Consider the following 24,687-nt stretch of genomic DNA (forward strand, 5'->3'; position numbering starts at 1 on the left):
TTACTCTGACTCTACATATACATTATTCTTAATAATAAAAGTTATATGGATACAGAATTTCATGGGCTTGGAAACTCAAATATGAAATACTTTCTTAGGGACCAGAAGCTTTTGTATGCTTTCTGAGTGATTTATTTCTTTTTTAAAAAGTACAATTAATTTTTTAAAAGGAAACATTGCTCTTAGAAAAATTATAGAACTATATAAGAAAGAAAAAAGAATACTACTACCCAGAGATGACCAGTGTTAACATTTTGGTGTATTTCTCTCTAGTTTTTTGATATGTATTTTAAAACGAAATAGAGCTCATATTGTATATAATTATACAAGGTTTCCCTCCCAAGCTTTCATTACGACATTTTTAAGATCAGAAAAGTTCAAAGAATAACACTATGAACATATCTATAGCCACCTAGATTTAATAATTGTTAGTAATTAGCCATTATTTTAACTTTATATATGTGTATATAAATTATTTGTTGTTTTTTAAGCATAGTGACATGGGAATAATTAGATCTGATGTCTAATTAGATGTCTAAATCAAATAGTGAGGATTTGGCAAGATGCAATGTTTGCCTCTTTTGGGCTTATTACTATTTATCAACAACAAAAACTCCTTCAATTAGTTTGTTCATCGAATATGAGTCTTAAAGATGCAAAAATTACAAGAAGTTTCTTGGCAATGGAAATAGCCATTCTGTTGTCCTATAACACTCTGCTTCTGTGGGGGAGAAAGAAATTATTGAGTCTTGTTTTTGTATGTGTGTGACGGTGTCTCAACTGGTAAATAATTTAGGTCAGCACTGGTTGTTGTGTGGTTTCCATCTGAACTATGGAACAAAAGATGTAGCACAAGATCTACATTTCCAAGACAGTTTGTTGCAGAAGTGATAAAAATGAACTGAGAATAAGTACTACAAGGTTAGACTTTGGGCTAGGCTACCAGATGTCTAACCTTACCTTAGTACAGTTGGATTCTTGAGTTGTATACGAGTAGAAGAAAGTCTACCAGTACTTTTATGTCATAATTTCTCCATTATTGACTTCTTATTTATCTTTTTGTTATTTTATCTCCACAAATTTAAAAAAGTATTTTAAACCTTTTATATTTGTACTTTATACTCATATGGAAAAACACAGATTTTAGGTGTATGGGGAACATCTTCCACCATGTTTACCACCATGATTACCTCCTCCTTCTACCCCAAAGGTAACCACTAAGTTGACCTCCAACATCCAAGATTAGTTTTGCCTATTTCTGAATTGTATATAAATGGAATCATGCATTATTTGTGTGTGTGTGTGTCTGTGTGTATGTGCATGTGATTTGTCTATGGGTTGAGCATAACTGTGTTTTGTTCGTTTTTATTGCTACATATATTCTACAAAATTAATGTACTACAGTGTATGTATTGATTTTACTATTAATGGATATTTGGGTTGTTCCAACTTTTTGGCTATTACAGGTAATGCTGCTCTGAACATTCTTCTATGTATCTTTTGGTGTGTGCATGCACACATTTCTGTTAGATATATGCCCATGGTGGGATTGCTGTATCAAAGGGTGTGCACATATGTAATTTTTACATCTCCCCCCCCCCAGCATATATCTAATTTTAATGGATGATGGCAAACAGTTTTCCAAAAAGGGTTGTACTAAACTATATTCCTATTACCAGTATATGAGAGTTATTTTTGTCTATATTCCACATTTGGGGCAATACTTGATTTGTTTTCAAAATTTTACCTTTTACATTTAGATGTATCTGAAATTAATTTTTCTGTATGGTGTGAGGTAATGGTCAATTTTTTCCTCTATGGATAGTCAGTGGACTCAACATCATTTATTGAAAAGATTGACCTCTTCTTACTGCTTGGTACATTTTTATCATAAATCAAGTGTTTATTTAAGGATGGTTCTCTGGGGTCTTTATTTAGTTTAATTAGTATATTTTTCTTTTCCCCAAAGCCACACTGAATTAATGTAGTTTAATGAATTAATGTAGTGCAAGTCTTTCTACCTTGTTATTATTTTTCTCTTCCTTGTCTCCCCCTGATTTCTCTTCTTCCTGTTCTTTCTCCTTCTCCTTATTTTCTTCTTCCTACTTCAAAGTTATTCCTAGCTATTTGCTAAGTTAAAGAGTTAAGTTAAACACACACAAACACACCTGAACTACTAGGATTTTGACAGACATTTCCTGGAATCTATAGATCAATATGGGGAACTGACTTCTTTATAGTATTAAATCTTCCAATCCATGTGCATAGCATATCTCATTTATTTAGACTTTCTTTAGTTTCCTTCAATGCTGTTTTGTAGTTTTCTGTGTAGGTGGTTTACCTATATCTCATGTAGTGTGTTCCTAGGTATTTATTTTTTTGATGTTATTGTCAGTGATACATCTTTGAAAAATTAAACTTTCTAACTCTTTGTTGCTAGTGTGTAGACATGCAGGTAATTCTTGTATATTGATTTTGTATCCAGAAACCTTGCAAAATCACTTTTTAATTCTAATAATTTATTTGCAGTTAAAAAAATTCTGTGTGCAATTATATTACTGCTAAATAATAGCAATTTAATGTCTCCTTTTCGATCCTTAAGTCTTTTATGTCTGTTGACTTATTGCACTGGCTGAAACCTCCTTTGCTATGCTGAGTTTTAAGTTCATGGTTTCTTCTTTGACCCATGGGTCATATAGAAGGATGATGATTGATTTCTAAACATATGGGATTTTCCTTGTGAAATTTTGTATTGATTTATAGTTTGATTCCTCTGTGGCCAGACAACATACTTTGTATTATTTCATTTCTTTAACACTTCTTACACTTTCTTTAGGGTTGAGCCTATGGTTATTTTGTAATGTTCCGTATACTTAAAAAACATCTCTTGTATTTGGTAGTTGTTTGCTACTGTGTTCTATATATGTCAAATAAATAAAATTTGTTAATTGTGTAGTTTAAAACTTCTATATCCTTATTGCATCTTTTCTTCTATTGGTTACCAAGGGTAGAATTTTAAAATCTCCTACTATGACTGTGGATTTGTGTATTCCTCCTTGTAGTTCTGCCGATATGTACATTATTAGGTGCTTACAAATTTAGAATGCAATATTTATTTTTTTCCAACGTGTATTTATTCTTGAGAAACAGAGAGAGACAGAATGTGAGTGGGGAGGGGCAGAGAGAGAGGGAGACACAGAATCCAAAGCAGGCTCCAGGCTCTGAGCTGTCACCACAGAGCCTGACATGGGCTTGAACTCACAGACTGTAAGATCATGACATGAGCTGAAATCAGATGCTTAATTGACTGAACCACTGAGACTCCCCAAGAATGCAATATTTTCAAGTGAATTGAAACTTATATCATTATGAAATGTATGTCTTATCTCTAGCAATGCTTATTTGTGTTAAAATCTACTTTGTCTTAGACTAATATAACTATACCAGCTTTCATGAATATAGCTGTACCAGCTTTCATGAGTGTTTGCATACTGTAACTTTCCACCCTTTTATTTTCAACCATTTTACATTCTTATATTTCATGTGTGTCTTCTGAGCAGCATAGAGTTCTATATTTTAAAGTCAATTTTCATGATTTTTGCCTTTGTTTGGAACACCTAGTCCATATATATACAATATAATTACTGGCATATTTCATTTTAAATTCACGATTTTTCTGTTTGCTTTCTATTTCTCCTGCCTTTTCTGGGTTCCCTTTTTTTCTCTCCCTTTTGCCTCTTTTGCACTGATTGAGTATATTTAAGTATTCTGTCTTTGTCTTATTGAATTATTCAATCTTCTGTAGTCTTTTAATTATTACCCTAGAGATTATACCATGCATTCTTGACATATCAGTGTCTAGTATAAAATAGCACTTTTACCGTTTCCTGTAAAATGACAGATGATTTTAACTTTTTTTTTTAGCCCTTCCAAACTTCCATGCTATATTCTCTATTTTTTATAATTTTACAACATGTAATTATTATTGGTCCTTGCAGCCAATATTCACTTGATTTTCTTTTTTCTGGCCCCGCCCCCTGCCCCTTTTTATATTTCTAAGCTCCCATCTGGGATTTACTTATTTTTCCTTAATAATACATTTTTATATTTCCTTTAGTGCCCTTCTACTGGGGATAAATTTTCTCAGTGTTTGTTTGAAAACATCTTTATTTTGCCTTTATTTTTTAAAGCTATTTTCTTAGTATATAGAATTCTATAACAGTGATTTTCTTTTCACACTTTGAAGATATTTCATGATCTTCTCATGTTCATTGTTTCTATTGAGAAGTCAGCTGTCATTGTTGCTCTTTTGAAGGTAAATTGCCTTTTGTATTTTGAATTTTTTTCTATTTTGTTGAAATTTAAAAAATATCTTTTCCCAGTTTTATTGAGAAATAATTGACATACATCACTGTAAGAGTTCAAGGCATACAGCATGATGGTTTCATTTACATATATTGCTATTGTTACAGTAGCTTCAGCTAACCTCCATCATCTCATATAGATATAATATAAAGAAAAGAAAAGAAAAGAGAAAAAAAAGAAAAATATTCTCCTTGTATTGGGAACTCTTAGGATTCACTCTCTTAACAACTTTCCTACATATCATCTGGCAGTGTTAACTGTATTTATCATGTTTTACATCACATCCCTACTACTTATGTGTCTTATAACTGAAAATTTGTACTTTTTGACCACCTTCCTCTAATTCCTCCTCCCCACCCCACCTCTGGTAACTGATCTCTTTTTCTGATCTCTTTTTCTCTTTTTCTATGATGCCACATATAAGTGAGATCATACAGTATTTGTCTTTCTCTGTCTGACCTATTTCACTTAACATAATGCCTTCAAAGTCCATCCATGTTATTGCAAATGATAGGATTTCCTCATTTTTAATGGGCTAAATAATATTCCTTTGTGTGTGTATATCACAACTTTACTCATTCATCTATTGGTGTGCACTTAAGTTATTTCCATGTCTTGGCTATTGAAAATAATGCTGCTCTTTTACATTCATGCAGATATCTTTCTGAGTTAGTGTTTTTATTTCCTTGGGATATATTCCCAGAGGTAGACTTGCTGGATCATATGATAGATTTATTTTTAATTTTGGGGGGATACTCCATATTGTTTTCCTTAGTGGTTGTACCAATTTACAGTTTGACCAACAGTGCAAGGAATCCTTTTTCTCTACATCCATGTTAACATTTATTATCTCTTGTCGGTTTGATCATGGCCATTCTAACAGGCATGAGATGATACCTCACTGTGGAATTTGCATTTCTCCAGTGACTAGTGATGTTGAGCATCCTTTCATGTGCCTGTTGGCCTTTTGTATATCTGCTTTTAAAAAATGTCTATTCAGCTATTCAAGTCCTTTGTACATTTTTTAAATTGGGTTATTGTATAGATTCTTTATGTATTTTAGATTCTAATCCCTTATCAGATATATGTGTTGCAAATATTTTTTTCCATTCTGGATGTTGTCTTTTCACTTTGTTGTTTCTTTTGCTGTACAGAAGCTTTTTAGTTTGAGGTAGTTTGATTTTGTTGCTTATGCTTTAGGTGTCATATCCAAAAAGTCATTACCAAGACCCATGTTAAGGAGCTTTATTCCTATGTTTCCTTCTAGGAGTTTCGTGGTTTCAGGTCTTACATTTAACTCCTTAATCCATTTTGAGTTAATATTTGTGGGTAGTATAAGATTGTGGTTCAGTTTCATTCTTTTATATATGAATGTCAAATTATACCAGCACCATTTTATTGAAGAAATTGTCTTTGTCCATTGAAGTATTCTTGACTCCCTTGTCAAATATTAGTTGGCTGTATACGTTTCAGTTTATCTCCTGGCTTTTGATTCAGTTTCATTGGTTTATTTGTCTGTTTCTATGCAGTACCATAGTGTTTTGATTACTGTAGCTTTATAATATACTTTGAAATCAGGGAGTGTGTTGCCTCCTATTTTGTTCTCCTTTCTTAGGCTTTCTTTGTCTATTTGGGGTCTTCTGTGGTTCCATATATATTTTGGGAGTGTTTTTTCTACTTCTGTAGAAAATGCCATTGGAATCTTGATAGGGGTTGCATTGAATCTATAGATGGCTTTTGGTAGTAGTGATAGTTTAATAATTATTCCTCCAATCCATGGACATGCAATACCTTTCTATTTGTGTCTTTGGTTTCTTTAATTATTGTTTTTATAGTTTTCTGTTTAGAGATATTTCACCTCTCTGGTTAAATTTATTCCTAATAATGTTATTGTTTTTGATGCTATTGTAAATGGGATCAGTTTTTTAAATTTCTTTTTCAGAAAGTTCATTGTTAATGTATAGAAATGTTACTTATTTTTATATGTTAATTTTTGTATCCTGCAACTTTATTGAATTCATTGGTTAGATATAGCAGATTTTTGGTTGAGTCTTTAGGATTTTCTATATAAAAATCATGTCACCTGCAAATAGGGATAATTTTACTTCTTCCTTTCCAACTCTGATACCTTTTATTTCCTTTTCTTGCCTGATTGCTCTAGCTAGGATTTCCAGTACTATGTTGAATAGGAGTGGTGAGAATGGGCACCCTGTCTTGGTTCTGATCTTAGGGGAAAGGTTTTCAACCTCTGATTGCTGAGTATGTTGTTAACTGTTGGGCTTGTCACATATGGCCGTTAGTATATTGAGATGTTTCTGGCATGTAGTTTAAGACTTTTTATCATGAATAGATGTTAAATTTTGTCGAGGGCTTTTTATGTGTCTATTGAAATGATCATATGATTCTTTTCTTTCATTCTATTAAGTGATGTATCACATTAATTGATTTGCATATGTTGAGTGATCCTTGTATCCCAGGGATAAATCCTACTTGATCATGGTAAATGATACTTTTATTAGCTACTGAATTTGGTTTGCTAGTATTTGCTAGTATTGCTGACAATTTTTGCTTCTATATTATTCAGGGATATTGGCCTATAGTTTTCTTTTCTAATAGTGTCTTTTCTGGTTTTGGTATCAGGATAATACTGGCCTCATAAAATGAGTTTGGGAATGTTCTGTCCTCTTTGATTTTTTTTGGAAGTGTTTGAGAAAGATTGGTGTTTTCTTCTTTAAATGTTTGGGAAAAGTCATCAGTGAAGCCATTTGTTTCTGGGCTTTTGTTCATTGGGCGATTTTTGATTACTAATTCAATCTACTTACTAATAGTCTATTCAGATTTTTTATTTCTTTTTGATCCAGTCTTGGTAAGTTGTATGTTTCTAAAAATTTTTCCATTTCTTCTAGGTTGTCCAGTTTGTTGAGATACAGTTGTTCACAGTAGCCTCGCACGATCCTTTGTATTTCTGGGGTATCAGTTATAATGTCTCTTTTTTCATTTAAAATTTTGTTGATTGGGGTCTTCTCTCTTTTTTCCTTAGTTAGTCTAGTTAAGGATTTGCCAGTTTTGTTTATCTTTTCAAAGAACCAACTCTTAGTTTGGTTAATCTTTTCTATTGTTTTTCTGTTCTTTATTTCACTTATTTTTGCTCTACTCTTAATTATTTCCTTTCTTCTGCTGACTTGGGGCTCAGTTTTTTTTCTTTTTCTAGTGGGGTTAGGTTTTTTATTTGTGATTTTTCTTGCTTCTTAATGTAGGCATTTATTACTGTGAACTTCCCTTTTAAAACTGCTTTTACCACATCTCATAGGTATGTTTCCATTTGTGTCTCAGGAAACTTTTATTTCCCCTTTAATTTCTTCTGTGACCCATTGGTTGTTCAAGAGAGTGTTGTTTAATTTCCATGTGTTTATGATTTTTCCATTTTTCTTCTTGTTACTGATTTCTAGTTTCATGTTGTTGTGGTCAGAGAAGGTATGTGGTATGATTTCAATCTTCTTGAATTTGCCAAGACTTGTTTTGTGGCCTGTTTCTCTATATATGTGGCTTGTATATATGGTCTAGCTTGGAAAATGTTCCATGTGTGCTTGGGAAGAAAGTGTATTATACTGTTGTTGGATAGAATGTTCTGTACATGTCTGTCATGTTCATTTGGTCTATAGTGCTCAAATATGCAGTTCTTTATTGATTCTGTCTGGATGATCTATCCATTGCTGAGAGTAGGTTTTCTTTATTTTTTTATTTTTTATTTTTTCAGTAGCTTTACTATGATACATTTAGTTGCGATATTATTTATGTTTGTCTTTTTGGGAGGTTCATAGGACTTCTTGGCTTGATATCTCTTATCAGTTTTGGGAAATTGTCAGGCATTATCTCTCTTTTGTTGGTGTGTGTAATACTTTATTTAAAGGCATATTCCATATATAGCAAGGTGCACAAGTATCAAGTGCATGGCTGGATCAATTTTGACAAATGTATAATGCTCATTTAATCATTACCCACATAAACATAATAGAATGTTTCCATCACCCCAGAAAGTAATGGCATGACTCTTAACAGTTAATGCCCTTTCTTCCACTCTGATGTAGTCACTACTCCTGTTTATGTATAATTCCTATATTCATATAATTCAGGGATTTATATAAGTAGAGATCAAAGTATGTATTCTTTTATTTCTGACTTCTTCGCTCAACATGTTACTGAGATTAATTTGTATTGTTGACGATATTAGTAGTTCTTTTTATTGTTAAAAGTAAGTATTCCACTGCATGAACATACCACAATTTTGTTTTGTTTTGTTTTGTTTTCAACTCTGATATTGATGTACATTTGGTTTGTTTTAAGTTTATGGCCAACATACATGAAGCTGTTATGAACGTTTTATACAAATCTTGTGTGGGCATATGCATTCATTTTTTTTGGGTATATAGTTCTAAAAGTGGAATTGCTGGGTCATAGGGTTTATAAGAAAATTCTAAACAGCTCTGTAAAGTGTTTATGCCATTTTATATTTCACTCAACAATGTATGAGAGTTTCAGATACTATACACCCTTGCTAACACTTTGCAGTGTTTTAAATTTTAGCTATTCTGGGGGTGTGTGTATCTCATTGTGGTTTTAATTTGCATTTCCTGGGTGACTGATGTGGAGTATTTTTTCATATGCTTATTGGTCATTTAGATATTTTTATTTTATGAAGTACCTGCTAAAATCTTTTGCATAGGCATTAATTGGATTGTTTGCCTTTTTTTAAAAAAATCTTTATTTATTTTTGAGAGAGAGACAGCGTGTGAGCAGGGGAGGAGCAGAGAGAGAGAGGGAGACACAGAATGCGAAGCATGCTCCAGGCTCCAAGCTGTCAGCACAGAGCCTGACGCGGGGCTCGAACTCACGAACTGTGAGATCATGACCTGAGCCGAAGTCTGACGCTCAACCGACTGAGCCACCCAGGCGCCCTTGTTTGCCTTTTTTATTATTGTTATACAGTTGTTTTTTTATGTCGTTTGGTAGGAGTCATATGTTAGATTTATATATTACAAATATTTTCTTTCAATCTAGGATTGCTGTTTTACTCTCCTAACAGTGTCTTTTGATGAGCATGAGTTTTTAATTTTGATAAATTAAAATTTATCATTTTTTCATTTATGGTTAGTGACTTTTTGTTCTAAGAAATATGTACCTTCTCCAAGGTCATGAAGATATTCTCCCTTGTTTTCTTTTGGAAGCTTTTAGTTCAGCTTGCACATTTAGGTGTATGCTTCATTTAAGTTTAATTTTTTTTTTTTTTTTTTAACATTTATTTACTGTTGAGAGAGCACGAGCAGGGGAGGGGCAGAGAGAGAGGGAGACACAGACTCTGAAGCAGGCTCCAGGCTCTGAGGTATCAGCACAGAGCCTGATGCGGGACTGGAACCCACAAACCGCTAGATCATGTCCTGAGCAGAAGTCAGACACTTAACCGACTGAGCCACCCAGGCTCCCCCATTTAAGTTTAATTTTTGTGTGTGGCGGGTATGATTCATTTATTTCCTTATGGTTTGTTCTAGCACCCGTTGTTAAAAAGTTTATCCTTTTTCTTATATTGGCTTATATTGGCCTCTTGGTCATATATATGTGAGTATGTTTCTGGAGTCTATTTTGTTTCATTGATCTGAATACCAGTATAAACTATGTTAAATAATTTGGCTTTATAGTCTTGAAGTCAGATACTGCAAGTCTGTTTTTCTTCTTTGATCATCTTCCCTATTTTATGTCTAATGCATTTCCATATAAATTTTAGTATTGGCTTTCATTTCTGCAAAAATGATTCTGCTGAGATTTCGATCTGTATTGTGTTAAATCTGTAATTCTATTAGGAAAAAACTGACATTGCAAAAATATGTTTTCTAATCCATGAACATGATATATTTCTTCATTATTTAAGTTTTCATTATTTAAGTCTCTCAACAGTGTTCTGTAGTTTTCAGTATAGAATTTTTGTATTTCTTTTGTTAAATTAGTTGCTAGATATTTGATTTTTTTGTTGCTGTTGTAAATGGCATTATTTAAAATATTAATTTCCATTTGTTTATTAACAGTATGCAGAAATTCAGTCGATTTTTGCATATTCATCTTTATCCCATGACTTTGCTAAATTCAGTTATTAGTTCTAGTAGTTTGTTGGTTAGTCGGATTTTCTATATAAATGTGGTCATCTGTAAAGACAAATTTGCTACTTTCTAATTTTGTTAACATTTATTGTTGTTTGTTTGTTTCATTGCCTAGCACTTTTAGAACAATGTTGAATAGAGGTGGTAAGAATGGCCAGCATTGCTTTGCTCCTAACTTTAGGGAATATTTCACCATTAAGTGTGGGTTTAGCTCTTGGGTTTTGCAGATATCCTTTATGGTCAGTTTGGAGACATTTTGTTTTATTTCCAGTTGATCGAGAGCTTTATCCAGGAAAGGTGTTATTTTTTTTTTTTTTTTACAAATACTTAGATGAACTAAAACAAGAACAACAGAGAAGAAAACAGTAATAGTTATGTATTTCATTGCTTTCTGCCCTTGTCTTTACTATTTTCTTCCTTTTCTTTTTTTTGAATTTAATTTTCTCTTCTTTCTTTTCCCTAGCTTCTTGAAGTGAAAGCTTAAATTGTTGGCTTTCAACATTAATTTTTTTCTAATTTTCCATGTAAGGTTATCAGTTTCCCTCTAAGCTCTACATTAGCTGTATCCCACAAATTTTGGTTTGTTGTGTTTTTACAATCATTGATTTAAAAATATTTAAAAATTTCTAGTGCTAGATCTTTCTTTGCCTGTGTTATTTAGAAGAATCTTTTCAGATATTTGGGTTCTAATAATTTTTTGTTTTGATTTCCACTGTAATTGCACTGTAATCTGAATTTTTTTTTTTAATTTTTTTTCAACGTTTTTAAATTTATTTTTGGGACAGAGAGAGACAGAGCATGAACGGGGGAGGGGCAGAGAGAGAGGGAGACACAGAATCGGAAACAGGCTCCAGGCTCCGAGCCATCAGCCCAGAGCCTGACGCGGGGCTGGAACTCACGGACCGCGAGATCGTGACCTGGCTGAAGTCGGACGCTTAACCGACTGCGCCACCCAGGCGCAGACTTCAAAGATGTCATTCCATTGTTTCTGATAATGAAACAAATTATCAGACAGAAATTAGACATCATTCTTATGATTGTATCCCTAAATGTAATATATTTTTTCTCTGCCTCTTTTAAAGATTTTTTCTTGATTTTCAGTGCTTCGTAATGATACTAAATTTCATATAGTTTCATTATGATCTGCTTAAGAGTAAAGGTCTTTTTATTTATTCTATTTGAGATTCGTTGAGCTTCTTGAATCTGTGGTTTCATGTTCTTCTTCAGTGTTGGAAAAATGTTGGTTGTTATCCTCTACAGGTATTTATTGTGCCCTTTCTTTGTCAGCTCTCATCTTAGGATTTAAAAAAATATTTTCTATTGTTTCAGAGGTCTCAGGTATTCCATCCCCCACTGCCCCGCTTTTGGGGAGGGGGGAAAGTTTGTCTGTGCTTTAGTTGGGTTTATATTAATCTGTCCTCAAGTTTACTAATGCTTTCTTCTTCTGTGGCCAATATTTCTTAAAAGTTATATATATTCATCTTTCTGTGCTACACTCTGAATCTTGCTTCTGACTTGTCTTCCTGTTCACTAATCCTTTAGCCTCCCAATTGTATTTTTAGTTTTGCTCACTGTATTTTTAAGTTCTAGAATTTCCATTTGGTGCTTTAAAAAAGAAATTCCAATTCCTTGTTGATATTTTTAAACTTGTCTTTTACTTTATAGAACATATTAAGCATAGTTATTTGAAAGTTAGTTGGTTTCTGATAACTCAATTTTTGAATCTCTGAAAATTCTGATTTTATTGTTGTTTCTTTTGTTTACTTGTCTTGTGTGTGTGTATAAATTTATTCATTCATTATTTATACATATATATATTTATATTTGTATATATTATAAATTGTGTGCAAGCCGATAGAAAAACTGTAGAGCTAATTTGAGGTTTAGAAGATTATATTTCTTCAAACAGGATTTGCTTTTGCTTCTGGAAATTTTGAGGCTATGGACATTAGCAATCCAGGTCACTTTAGTGCAGCTTAAAAAAAGAAGACCTATGATCCATTCTTGAGATGATTTGAGGCTGGTTCTGAGTCCCTTTGAGGGTTAGTCTAATTCTGGTTCCCCTTTACTCTATGGTGTGGCCTTTTGAGACCTCTGCCCACGTCCTAGGGGGATTTTTAGGTCTCCCATTTTCAATTTTTGTTCCCCTACTTCAAATAGTTTGTTGAAATCTGTTCATCTTGTGGGATTGGCATATAGAGAAATTGGTAAAGAAGGAGGTGTGGCATCAAATGCCAGGTCCACCTTTTGATGATTCCTTCTTTTTTTGGATCATGGCCCCTTAACACCCCCTAAAGTTCTCTGTTTTTGTTGTTGTTGGTTTTGCTTTTAATCTTGTCCAGTTTTGTAATTGTTCTCAGTAGGAGAATCAGCTTAAATTAATTTGTCTGTCATTTTTGGGGAAATGGAACCTAAACTTTTTTCTTATAATATTTTCAAGAGTGGAATGTAGGTCATATGTATTTTTTGAGTTCAGGCATATTTAAGAATGTCTTTCTATTTCTTCACACATGAAAGAAGACTGCTTCACTGTGAAAAATATGTAAATATTGCTTCATTATTTTCTGGCATTTAGAATTATAGAAGACAAATCTTAGACAAGTGTGATTTGTCTCTTATAGAAATCCTTTTGGTCGTTCTTAATTCTTGGAGATTTACTTATTAAAAAGACTTTTCTTAAGTATCTTTATGTATGAGTATCTTTTTATTGACTTTCACCAATAACGTTAAGAGTGCTTTCAGATCCCTTTTCAATCTTTTTTAGGAAATTTCTCATTAATGAAATTTTAAATTATTGCTTTTTCAGGTTGGTATGTCCCTCAGGAATACCTATAATTCATAGGTCAAATTTCATTTTCTGTACTGTGTAGCTATTCTAACCACTATTTCCCATACATTTATCTTCTATATTCTTAGCTTCTCAGGTTGGTTTACTGTGTAACTTATTTGACTCCCGCCCCCCACCCCCCAATCAGCTCTATTTATTGCTTTGAATTAGGATTTCTAATTCTGCTATTTCATTTTTGGTTTAATTATACTTATCATATCTCTTGTCCAAATTCCTTTTTATCTCATTCTGTTGGCTTCCCATCTCACCATGAATTTCTGTGACTTTCTACTTCTGTTTTTATAGAGGCCATGTGTTCTTACATCAAGTTGCAGATGCTATAATACCTTCCTAAAATATTTTGACTCATAGACTAGATAATTTTCAGACATGTTTTCTCTCAAGTGTCTGCATAATATTTCCTTTCCTTTGAAGTATATGTTTGGTTGGTCCTTCACTTTTTTCTTTTTAAAATCAATTTTGCTGGTCCCATTAGTGGCCAGGTGAGTATGGACTGTGCCTCATGGTGGTGCTGTCCTGGCCCATGCAGCAGCCAGGTGGGCCTGAACCAGGACTTAAGTCCCACCAGTGGGGACCATCTTGTGCATGGCTTCCATCTCTTCACCCTAAGGGTGCAGAGGCCTGTGCCAGGCTAGGGCTGTTGGGTCTCTTGGGCCAGGTGCACATGTATCTTTGCCTAAGGGAGCCCCACTTGTGTGAATGAGGAGGCTGTGGCCAGGCGACTGGACCACTGGCCACCCCTGAAGCATCAGCTAGATCGTCATGTGGCCTGATTGCTATGTTCATTCCATATATGTGCAAAGATGCAAGCCAGGCTGCGTGGGTGCAGTCCTGACTCCAGCGTGACCTCGCTTCATGACCTTGTCAAGTTACTTATACTCTGTGTGCTGGATCTGTGACCTTTGAGGATATGGCCATTGGCTTAACACTGGAAAAGTGGCAGCAGCTTGATCCTGCTTAAAGGACTACCTTTAGGGATGTGAGGCTAGGGAAATATAGGAACTTCACATCAGTGGGATGCTCAGTTTCCATGTCAGATATGATCTTCACTTTGGAGTCAGGAGGACAGCTGTGGATAGTAGGGGAAGGAACACCACCTCCAGGTTGTCCAGGAGATGACTAGGAAATTGGTAATCAAATAGGAATGCACCAAGAATTTAAGGAGACTTTTCAATCAAGTGAATTTCGTTTATGATGAAGCACCTACTAAGCAGAAAGTCTATGAATATGAAGCTTTTGCAAACATATTTCATCTCAGTGTAAACATTGTCCCATCCAGACAAAAACTCCATGAACATGTCTTAGGTGGAAGGAGTTTGAAAGATAACTTAGATTTACTTAATTTAGAAGAAAGAAGCTTTCTAAATTTAATGGAGATGAGAAATTATTCAACTATAATTAATTTCAAATTACCCATGAAAAAAACTGATACAGGTAAGAAAACCTTATGAATGAGGGCAAGTATTTAGTCAGGTATTGTCAAATACCTGATTGGACACCAGAGAGTCCATCCTGGAGAGAAACCCTATGGATGTAATAAGTGTGAGAAAGTCTTTACTGATTGATCATCCTTTACTAGACACATGAGATCTCATGCAGGTGAGAGACACTATGAATGCAAATTCAGCCAGAAAGCCTTTAGCAGAAAAACCTCATTATATACCAGATAATTCAAACTAGAGAGAAACTCTATGAATGTGGAAATGCCTTCAGTAATAGTTCTTCTTTTAATAGGCATGAAAAAAAATGCATACTGGTAATAAATCCTATAAATGTAATGAATGTGGGATGCTGTTCAGTGTGTGGTAGGTTGTTATACCAGCCCCAAAAGACTAAGACATCATTATTCAATACAAACTTCAAATCATCAAAATTACTTTGGCAAGAAGAATTCTGAAATTTTGTTTTTTTCTGAACTTGCATCAGTTAGAATTCCTTTGTGTTGGAAATAACAGAATGTTGAAACTGACTTAAGCAACAAAAGGAACTTTATTGGTACACATCACAGGAAAGTCCAGTATAGCTACTTTTTTTTTTTTTTTTTTTTTTTTTTTTTTTGAGAGAAAGAGCAAGTGAGCATTAGCAGGGGAGGAACAGAGGGAGAGAGAGAGAGTCTCAAGCAGGCTTCATGCCCAGCATAGAGACTGACACAGGCCTCGATCTCACAACCATGAGATCATGACCTGAGTGGAAACCAAGAGTTAGATGCGTAACCAACTGAGTCACCCAGGCACCCCAGTATAGCTATTTAAAATGGAGAAAGAGATAATTTGACATCTTGAGAAAAGACTCAAAATTGAGTCTTCCGATTGATGAACATGGCATATCTAACCATTTATTTAGGCCTTGTTTAATTTGTGTCAGCAATATTTTCTAGTTTTCAGTGTATAGGTCTTACAGATATTTTGTTAAAGGTATTCCTAAATGTTTTGTGGGTTTTGATACTGTTGTAAATAGTATTTAAAAATTTAATATTTCTACTTGTTTATTGCCATTATATAGAAATGTAATTGATTTTTCTATTTTGACTTCATATCCAGCAACCTTGCTAAATTCACTTATTAGTTTTTGTAGCTTATTTTTAAGTTCTTAAGATTTTCTATGTACATGATTATACTCTCTGGCAAATTAACATAATTAAACATTTTTCTTTTTCCTGCCATGCCTCCTTTCCTTCCTCCCTCCCTCCCTCCCTCCCTTCCATCCTTTCTTCCTTCTTTTCTTCTTTCTCCCTGTCGCCCCTTCCTTTCTCTCTTTCTTTTCCTCATTGTGCTGGCTCATATGTCCACTTCAGTGTTAAATAGAAGTACTGCAAGTGACTATCTTTGTTTTCTCCCTCTGTCTCTATGGGGCATGCATGCAGCATTAAATCTGGTGTTAGCCGTAGGCTTTCAACAGATGCTTTTTTATCAGAGTAAGGAAGTTCCTGTCTATTCTTAGTTTACTGAGAGTTTTTATCATGAGTGAATGTCAATTTTGGTCAAATACATCTTCATCTATTGAGATGATCACATGACTTCTTCCCTTTATTTTGTTAATATGGTAAATTACATTGATTTGCTTTGCATTGTTAATACAACCTTGTATTTCCTTGGATAAACTCCACACTGTCAGCTATATTATATTGCCAGACTCAATTTGCTAGTTTTTGTTAAAATATTTTGCTCCTGTATTTATGAGGGGCATTGATCTAGTTTCCTTTTATTATAATGTCATCTGGCTTTGTTTCCAGAGTAATACTGGCCTCATAAAATGAGTTGGGAGAGTTTCTTACTGTTCTATTTTCTGAAAGAAAATTAGTTTGCATTATTTATTCTTTAAATAGTTAAGAGGATTCACTTGTGGATCTATCTAGACTTGGGGTTTTCTTGGTAGGAAGGTTTCACATTATGAATTCAATTTAATATTATGTCACATTTTACTTTTCTACTTTTTGTCCAGTCATATTTATAATTTTGTAGTCTGTATTTTGAGGAATAAATGGCATATACATTTTTTCCAACTTGCCAAATTTATTGTCATATCTGTAGAATCTGTGGTGATGTTCTACCTTTTATTCTTGATATTGGTAATTTGTTTTTTTCTCTATTTTTTATTCATCAGGGTAGCTTGAGGGTTTATCAATTTTATTGAACTTTCCAAAGACCCATCATTTGGTTTTATGATTTTCCCTATTGGTTTTTTGTTTCCAATTTCATTGATTTCTGCCTTCTATCTTTGTGATTCCCTCTTTAATATTGAGTTTAACTTCTTCTTTTTTCTGCTTTAAGATAGAAGCATAAATTGTTTTTCTATATTACTAAAATAGAAGCATAAATCATTAATTTGGACCTTTTATGTTCTCTAATTTAAGAGTCTAAAGCCATAAATTTACCTAAAAGCATTGCTTTAGTTTCAGCCCACAAATTTGATATGGTGTGATTGCATTGTATTTCAGTACAGAATATTTTCTAATATTCCTTATGACTTTTTCTTTCATTTATGGATTGTGTAGAAGTGTGTTTGTTTAAATGTACATGTTTTTGCTGATTTTCCAGGTAGCTTTTTGCTATTTATTTCTAGTTTAATTCCATGTGGTCAGAAAACTTACACTGTGATTTCACTCCATCTAAATTTTTGAGCTTTGTGTAATGGACCAGAATACTGTCTCAATACTGAGAGAGGATTGTTGAAATTTACAACACGAATTATGGACTTCTTTCTCTTTTAGTTCTCTCAGTTTTGCTTCATTTAATTTGAAACTCCATCATTAGATACACACATATTTATAATTGTTATGTCATCTTGATGAATTGACTCATCATTGTCAAATATCCTTCTTTATTACTGGTAATATTCTTTGTTCTGGGGTCTATTTGTCTGATATTTATATAGACACTCCAGCTTTCCTGTGATTAGCATTATATTAGTGTGGTATAACTTTTCTGTTTACTTTTAAAAAAAAAATACTTATTTAAGTAATCTCTACACCCAACATGGGGCTTGAACTCATGACCCTGAGATCAAGAGTCACATGCTCTTTTGACTGAGCCAGCCAGATTCCCCTCTGTTTACTTTTAATTTATCTATCTTTATATTTCAAGTGTGTTTCTCACAGGCAGCATTTATTCAGGCCATGCTTTTTGAAAAAGTTAAATGATATTTGACAATCGCTGCCTTTTAGACCATTTACATATAATGTAATTATTGTTTAGGCCATTTACATTTAATGTAATTAAAATAACTTAAGTCTATTATCTTACACTCATTTTCTGTTTGTCCCATCTATTCTTTGTCTCTTTTCTTTTTAATATCTTGTTTTCTTTTTGGTTAATTATTTTTAGCATTCCATTTTATCTCTGTATTAGCTATACCTCCTTTTAAGAAGAATTGCTCTAGGGTTTACAATATGCACCTTTAACTTCACAGTCTACCTTCAAATAATATTATACTAGTTTGCATGTAGTGTAAGAACCCCGTGCACTTTCATGTCCTCCCTCTCATCCTTTTTTGTTCTTGTTATCAAATATTTACTTCTTTTTTTAAAGTTTATTTATTTATTTTGAGAGAGAGAGAGTGTGTGTGTGTGTGTGGGGGGGTGAGGGGCAAAGAGAGAGGGAGAGAGAATTCCAATCAGGCTCCGTGCTGTCAGCGAAGAGCCTGATGCCTGGCTCGGACTCACAAACTGTAAGATCATGACCTGAGCTGAAATCAAGAGTTTGATGCTTAACTGACTGACCCACCCAGGTGCCCCTCAAATATTTACTTCTATATATATTATTAGTTTCACAATACATGGCTGTTATTTTTGTTTTAAACAGTGAATCATCTTTTAACAACATGCTAATATAAGTAGAAGGTCTTTTGCAGTTATTCACCATATTTGCTGTATCCAGAACTCTTTATGCCTTTGTGTAGGTCCTAGCTTCCATCTGGTATCATTTTCCATCAGCCTTCCTTTAACAATTCTTGTTGTGGAGCCCAGCTGGCAATGAATTCTCTTATCTTGTGTTTGTCTTCAAATAGCCTTTATTTCATATTCATTTTTGAAGGATATTTTCACTGGCTATAGAATTCTAGGTGACAGTTTTTTTCTTTCAGCCTATTAAAGATGTTCCATTGTCTTCTGGCTTGCATGGTTTCTGGAGAGAAATCAGCGATCATTCTTATCTTTGTTCCCCTGTAAGTAATGTGTCTTTTTTTTCCTGGCTGCTTTTAAGATTTTCTCTTTATCATGGTTTTAAATCAATTTGATTATAATGAGTTTGGTGTGATTTCCTTTGATTTAATTTTGCCTAAGATTCACTGAGCTTCTTAGATCTGTGGGCTTATAGTGTTTATTAGATTTGAAAAATTGTGACCATTGTTTCTTCAAATGTCTTCACTCTTCCCCCCCTTTTCCCCTTTTGGACTTTTAACTACATGTGCTTTATACTGCCTAATATTTTCCCACAGCTCACTGAAGCTCTATTTTTCTTCCACTACTACAGTTTTGATAGTTTGTTGTTATGTCTTCTAATTCACTGATCTTTCCTTCTGCATTGTCTAATAAGCTATTAAGCCCATTCAGTGAATTTCCCATGTTCTATATTATATTTTTAATTTTATAAATTTCATTTTTCTTTTATTATCTTTCATCTCTATCCTCATTGTGTTCATATTTTCCTTTGAATATGTTTTAAAGTAGCAGTTTTAAAGTCCGTGTTTGCTAACTACCTTGTCTCTATAGCTTCTGGATTTATTTCTGTTGGTCAGTTTTTTTCCTGATTATGGGTAACATTTTCCTCCCTTTCCAAATATCAGTAATTTTTATTTTTTTTTAAATTTTTTTTTTTTCAACATTTTTTATTTTTGGGACAGAGAGAGACAGAGCATGAACGGGGGAGGGGCAGAGAGAGAGGGAGACACAGAATCGGAAACAGGCTCCAGGCTCCGAGCCATCAGCCCAGAGCCTGACGCGGGGCTCGAACTCACGGACCGCGAGATCGTGACCTGGCTGAAGTCGGACGCTTAACCGACTGCGCCACCCAGGCGCCCCGTATCAGTAATTTTTTAATTGGATTCTGGACTTAATGAGTATTGCATTATTGAGTATCTGGATTTTGTTGTCTTTCGTTACAGTGTTTTGAGGTTTGTTTTGGCTATCAAGTTACTGGTGGATCAACTTTACACTTTTAAGTCCTGTTCCTATATTTTGTTAGGGTAAGCCTGGAATAGCCTTGTCCCTAATGTTGGTTTAGCCCTACTGCTAAGGTATGACCTGCTAGAGTCATCTCTGTTGAATGTCCCAGGTTTTCACTGAGTTCCCTTTACTCTGACTGGTTGGAACTTGAATATCTCCCAGTCCTGTATGAGATGTAGGAATTATTCTGCTTACAGATCCTCCATAGTTGTTTTCTATGCAGCCTAATGGAGTTTTGCCTTACACGTGTTCTTCTTAGTATAAAGCCAAAGGCCCAAAAGGATTCTTGGTCAAATTTCTGGAGCTCTTTCTTCACATAGCTCCCTCTTCTTTGGCACACTACCCAGCAAATACAAGCCACCTTACCTCTTTAAACTCAAGTTTTTGTGGATGCTTATCTTTCTCCTTCTATGTCCAAGGTCTAGAAATTACTTCTGGGATGAAAGTCATGTTGATTGTAAGACTGACTTTATTGTTTCTCTTTTCTCAAGGATCATTGTCCTACACTACCTAGTTCAGTTTCTGAAAACAGTTGTTTCATATATATTTTCCAGTTTTCTAGTTGTTTATAGTAGAAAGGCATCTTTAATACCATTTGCTCCGTTGTAGTTGGAAGCAGATTTATTACCTACCATGTTTTTATATTATGTTTTTTTGTTTTTATTTTCAAATGAAGGGAGATCCATCATGAGTATATTTGCCATATGGTAAGGTATGTAGATCAATCCTATATCAGAATCAATTGTAGTGCTTTTCCTAATTACAAATACTTGTAATTAGGATCCCTGGGTGGCTCAGTCGGTTGAGCATTCAACTCTTGATTTTGGCTCAGGTCATGATCCCAGGCCTGTAGGATCAAGCCCTGTGTCAGGCTCCATGCTGAAGCTGGAGCCTGCCTAAGATTATCTCTCTCTCTTACTCTGCCCCTCTCTCCAACTCACATGCTATCTCTCTCTCTCTCTCTCTAAAAAAAAAAAAAAAAAAAAAAAAAAAGTAAAGAGTTTGATTCAGTAGATCTAACATGATTTTCAGGTATCATATTTTTAAAAATCTTGACAAGTGATTTTTGATACACAAGAAAGGCTAAGAATCCATATTTTAGTAAGTTTAAATCTAGTGTGACTTTGGTAAACTAAGTGAGGTATCTTACAATCTTTTCTTAACTCAGTGACGCTCTGTAAAAATGAAATAGAATATTAGAGGGGTAGGACCTCCTGGATATCCCCACATATAAAGCATTAATTTCTTGAAAAGCAGGAGTCTTTAGAGCCCTGATAAAGTGCTATCGCTGTTGTACATTTTTATTTCTCTGTGCCTTTGCCATAGCAGTTGCTATATATTTTGAATATTACCGCTGTTTCTAAGTGTCAGGATTCTTAATATTTGTAAAGTGATCTCCAAATATTCTCATAATATAGAGATTCAGAAATGGCTAGCATATGTTATCTTGTGTGCTAACTCTGTTTTATTAGTGGCAACTTTCTGAAGCTCAGTGTTGAGAAGGATCCTAAGGCCAGTTTTGGACTCAGCAAGAAGGAAGGCTCTTATGGATTAGTGATATCTGTCATGAGTTTGGGATTGGAGGAATGAGATACTTGTCCCATGTATTTGCAACTCCTATACTTGTTAAAGGCAGTCTTTTTTCTTTCTTTTTTTCTAGATTTCTCTAGTTACACAAGAAAACTTTTTTTGCTATTCTCTATTTTCATCCTGACTTTTCCACATGTAGTAAACAAATTTTATAGTTTTGGAATGCCTATATTCAAATTATTTCTTCATTCATCCATTCCTTACTCATTTCTTCTTTCTTTCTATCGAACATATAAGCAATATGATACTGTGTTATTAGAGTAGTGGTTTCTGGTCTATATTTCTTATCTTCTTTCTACATAAATTGACCCACTGTGTATTTTTCAAGGTCAATGGCTCTGTTGACCATATTTTCCTAAATTTTAAATCAGACACATAATCTTATACTTGGTCTAACCGTAGGCTAGAAGATTTGAAGGTGGAACACCCCTGGGGGAAAAAAAAACACTTTATATTTGGAGCATAAATTAGGTCTGGAATATTATCAATACATGTTTTTGAATTACAATTGGATTTATAAGTAAGTAAGAATATCCTCTCATCTGCAAATTCTTGTATATTAGGCCGATCATAGTCCTATAAGATTAGAATTTGGTGATTTAGAAAAATGTCCTACTTCCAAATATGTACTTTTATTGCATTTTGTAATGATGGAATATTGTTAGCTAAGTGCTTTGACTTACAGAATCATCTAGATGATGATAAATACTTGTTGTGACTTTCATTCCAATCTATCCCAGATCACTTGTTTCTTATCTATATTCTGCATGCATACTGTGTTAAGGAGTGGGTATTAACAAACTAGCAGACATTAGTCTGTGGGTCCCAATCTGTGGTGTGAGAGAGAGATGTATTTCATTTGGGCAAGAAACTCATCTTTTCAGTCTCCACATTTGCTGGGAATGGGGTGGGAAATGGAATAGTGGAAGTTGCCTTAGCATTCATTTCAGTTATTATCAGTTTGAAGCACTTCCTGGTGCCAGAAATCTAGGATGTTCAGCATAGTACACACTACAATGAAAAGAGCAGGTGTTGAGATCCAAGAGATAGAGGTTCTAGTCTCAGCTTGTCAGGTACTAACTCTGTGACCGTAGTGAGCTACTTAACCTTTTTAACTTTTACTTACTCGTATGTGAAATGAAGTTAATAATCTGCTATACCTATCCTACAGACTTGTTGGCAGGATGAAGTGAAACCATAGATACAAAACCTTCGAGAACTTAATGGTATATATCACTGTGAGGTAATGTTATTGTACCATGTATGCCACATTATATTAGCTTGTATTTCCCTGTGGGAAAATGTATGGAGTTGTGATATATTTGTTCAATTGTTAAATTTGTCATAGATTAAAAAAAAATGATTATTTTAGGAAGCCTTCCTATGATGGTTCTATTTAGGAAAAAGAAAACTAGTGTAGTATTTGCTATGCCTTTACTAAGGCACAAGTAATTTCAATGAGAAGTATTCATCAGCTATGCTTTGCTTTACAGCTTGGAATCCCATCCACTGCCAGCACATTGAATGCCACAATGCAATTAACAAGCCAGCTGTGAAGGTACTGTTTTATTAGACCTGGTGCCATATTGTATTGTCAGTGGTCAAATTATCAGGAGCAAACTGCTGAATGAAATGGAGTAGATCACATCCTTCTCTGTAAAGCAAAGGCCTATGCTCTGTAGTAATCTCAAGCATCTCTGTGTTCAATCTGACTGTACTTGGGTGGGTTGGTTCAGGACAGAGCAATGAATAGTGGTGTCTGCAGGTTTGGCTATGATTTCATGGTCAACTGCTGTGTAGCAATGAGTAATTAGCAGAATACTCCTGGTGAAACACTTATATAGTCCTTATTTGGCTTCTGTCTGAGCTAATAAATTCAGGGAAATGTACTTTGCCCCTGTTTCACTCATTTCAAATTGTGAGTGTCTAGTGTATGACTACATGAATTCAAGTGTCATAGAAAAACTTGATAAAATTGGTAAGTCTTAGCTCAGATCACAGATATGACTTAATCAAAATGACTAAGAGGTAGTTGGGCAGCAGTCACATGGAAAGGTACCTTAGAGGTAAGGAACAGTGGTTTAGAGAGGCCAAGACACTTTTCTAAGCCAGAACCAGGTACTTTGACTCTCAGCCTTATTCTTTTTCTGCCACATCAGATCGGTTCTTTTGTTATAACCCTAAATTGTTGAATTTGAATGTTAGGAAAAATAATCACACCTTTTAACAAAATTATTTATGGTATATTTGTTGGATACAACACTTGGCTGGAGAGACCTGTGTCTGGATTTGCAAGGATTAATTTTTATATTACGAAGAGTGGGAGTTAGGTCAAGTCATTAGAATTCACAGATAATTGTTAGAACCTAGTGTCATGGGAGCTTGCCTCTCTTCTATAGACAGGAAGACTACCAAATAATAGATTACCATATAATAATAAAGATTACCAAATAATAGAAACATAATAGTATCATCTTATAGAAACAGAGTAGAAGAGGTAAAATGAGACATAAGAAATATAAATATACACGGAACCAAAAAAGAAATATAAAGGGACCCCAAAATGTGTTTCATATACCAAAAATGTCAGAGGAGTGCCAATAATAACATTGTCATCCGGATATACCTTACTAACAAAGAACATTGTTGTATTATTATGCTTGATCTCTGCTTTTATAAAGGCAAATTGAAGGGTGCCTGGGTGGCCCAGTCAGTTGAGCATCCAACTCTTGATTTCAGCTCAGATCATGACCTCGGGGTTATGGGATAGAGCCCTGCATTGAGCATGGAGTCTGCTTAAGATTCTCCCTCTCTCTCTTTCTCTTTCTCTTTGTCTCTCTCCCCCTCTGTTCCTCCCCCCTGCTCATGCTCTCTCTCTCTAAAATAAAAAATGAATAGGGGCGTGTGAACGGCACAATAGGTTAAGCCTCCAACTCTTAATCTCTGCTCAGGTCATGATCTCACGGTTCATGAGTTCTAGCCCCACGTCAGGCTCTCTGCTGTCAGTGTGGAGCTTGCTTTGGATCCTCTGTCTCCCTCTCTCTCTGCCCCTCCTCCACTGGCGTGTGCTCTCT

The 24,687-nt window shown here is 34.4% G+C and overlaps 1 protein-coding gene across 22 annotated transcripts in view; it reads left to right on the top strand.

Moving 5' to 3' along the window:
* UNC79 (unc-79 homolog, NALCN channel complex subunit) overlaps window positions 1-24,687 on the top strand; it is a 270,421-nt gene that overhangs the window by 77,141 nt on the left and 168,593 nt on the right. For all 22 annotated transcript variants that reach the window (XM_058740150.1, XM_058740151.1, XM_058740144.1 and 19 more), the window contains one exon: window positions 23,107-23,171. In XM_058740150.1, coding sequence (XP_058596133.1) covers window positions 23,107-23,171 — 65 coding nt within the window. The remainder of the gene's footprint in view (window positions 1-23,106; window positions 23,172-24,687) is intronic.

This window comes from Neofelis nebulosa, chromosome 7 (genome assembly GCF_028018385.1).
Source record: "Neofelis nebulosa isolate mNeoNeb1 chromosome 7, mNeoNeb1.pri, whole genome shotgun sequence".
Lineage (NCBI taxonomy): Eukaryota > Metazoa > Chordata > Mammalia > Carnivora > Felidae > Neofelis > Neofelis nebulosa.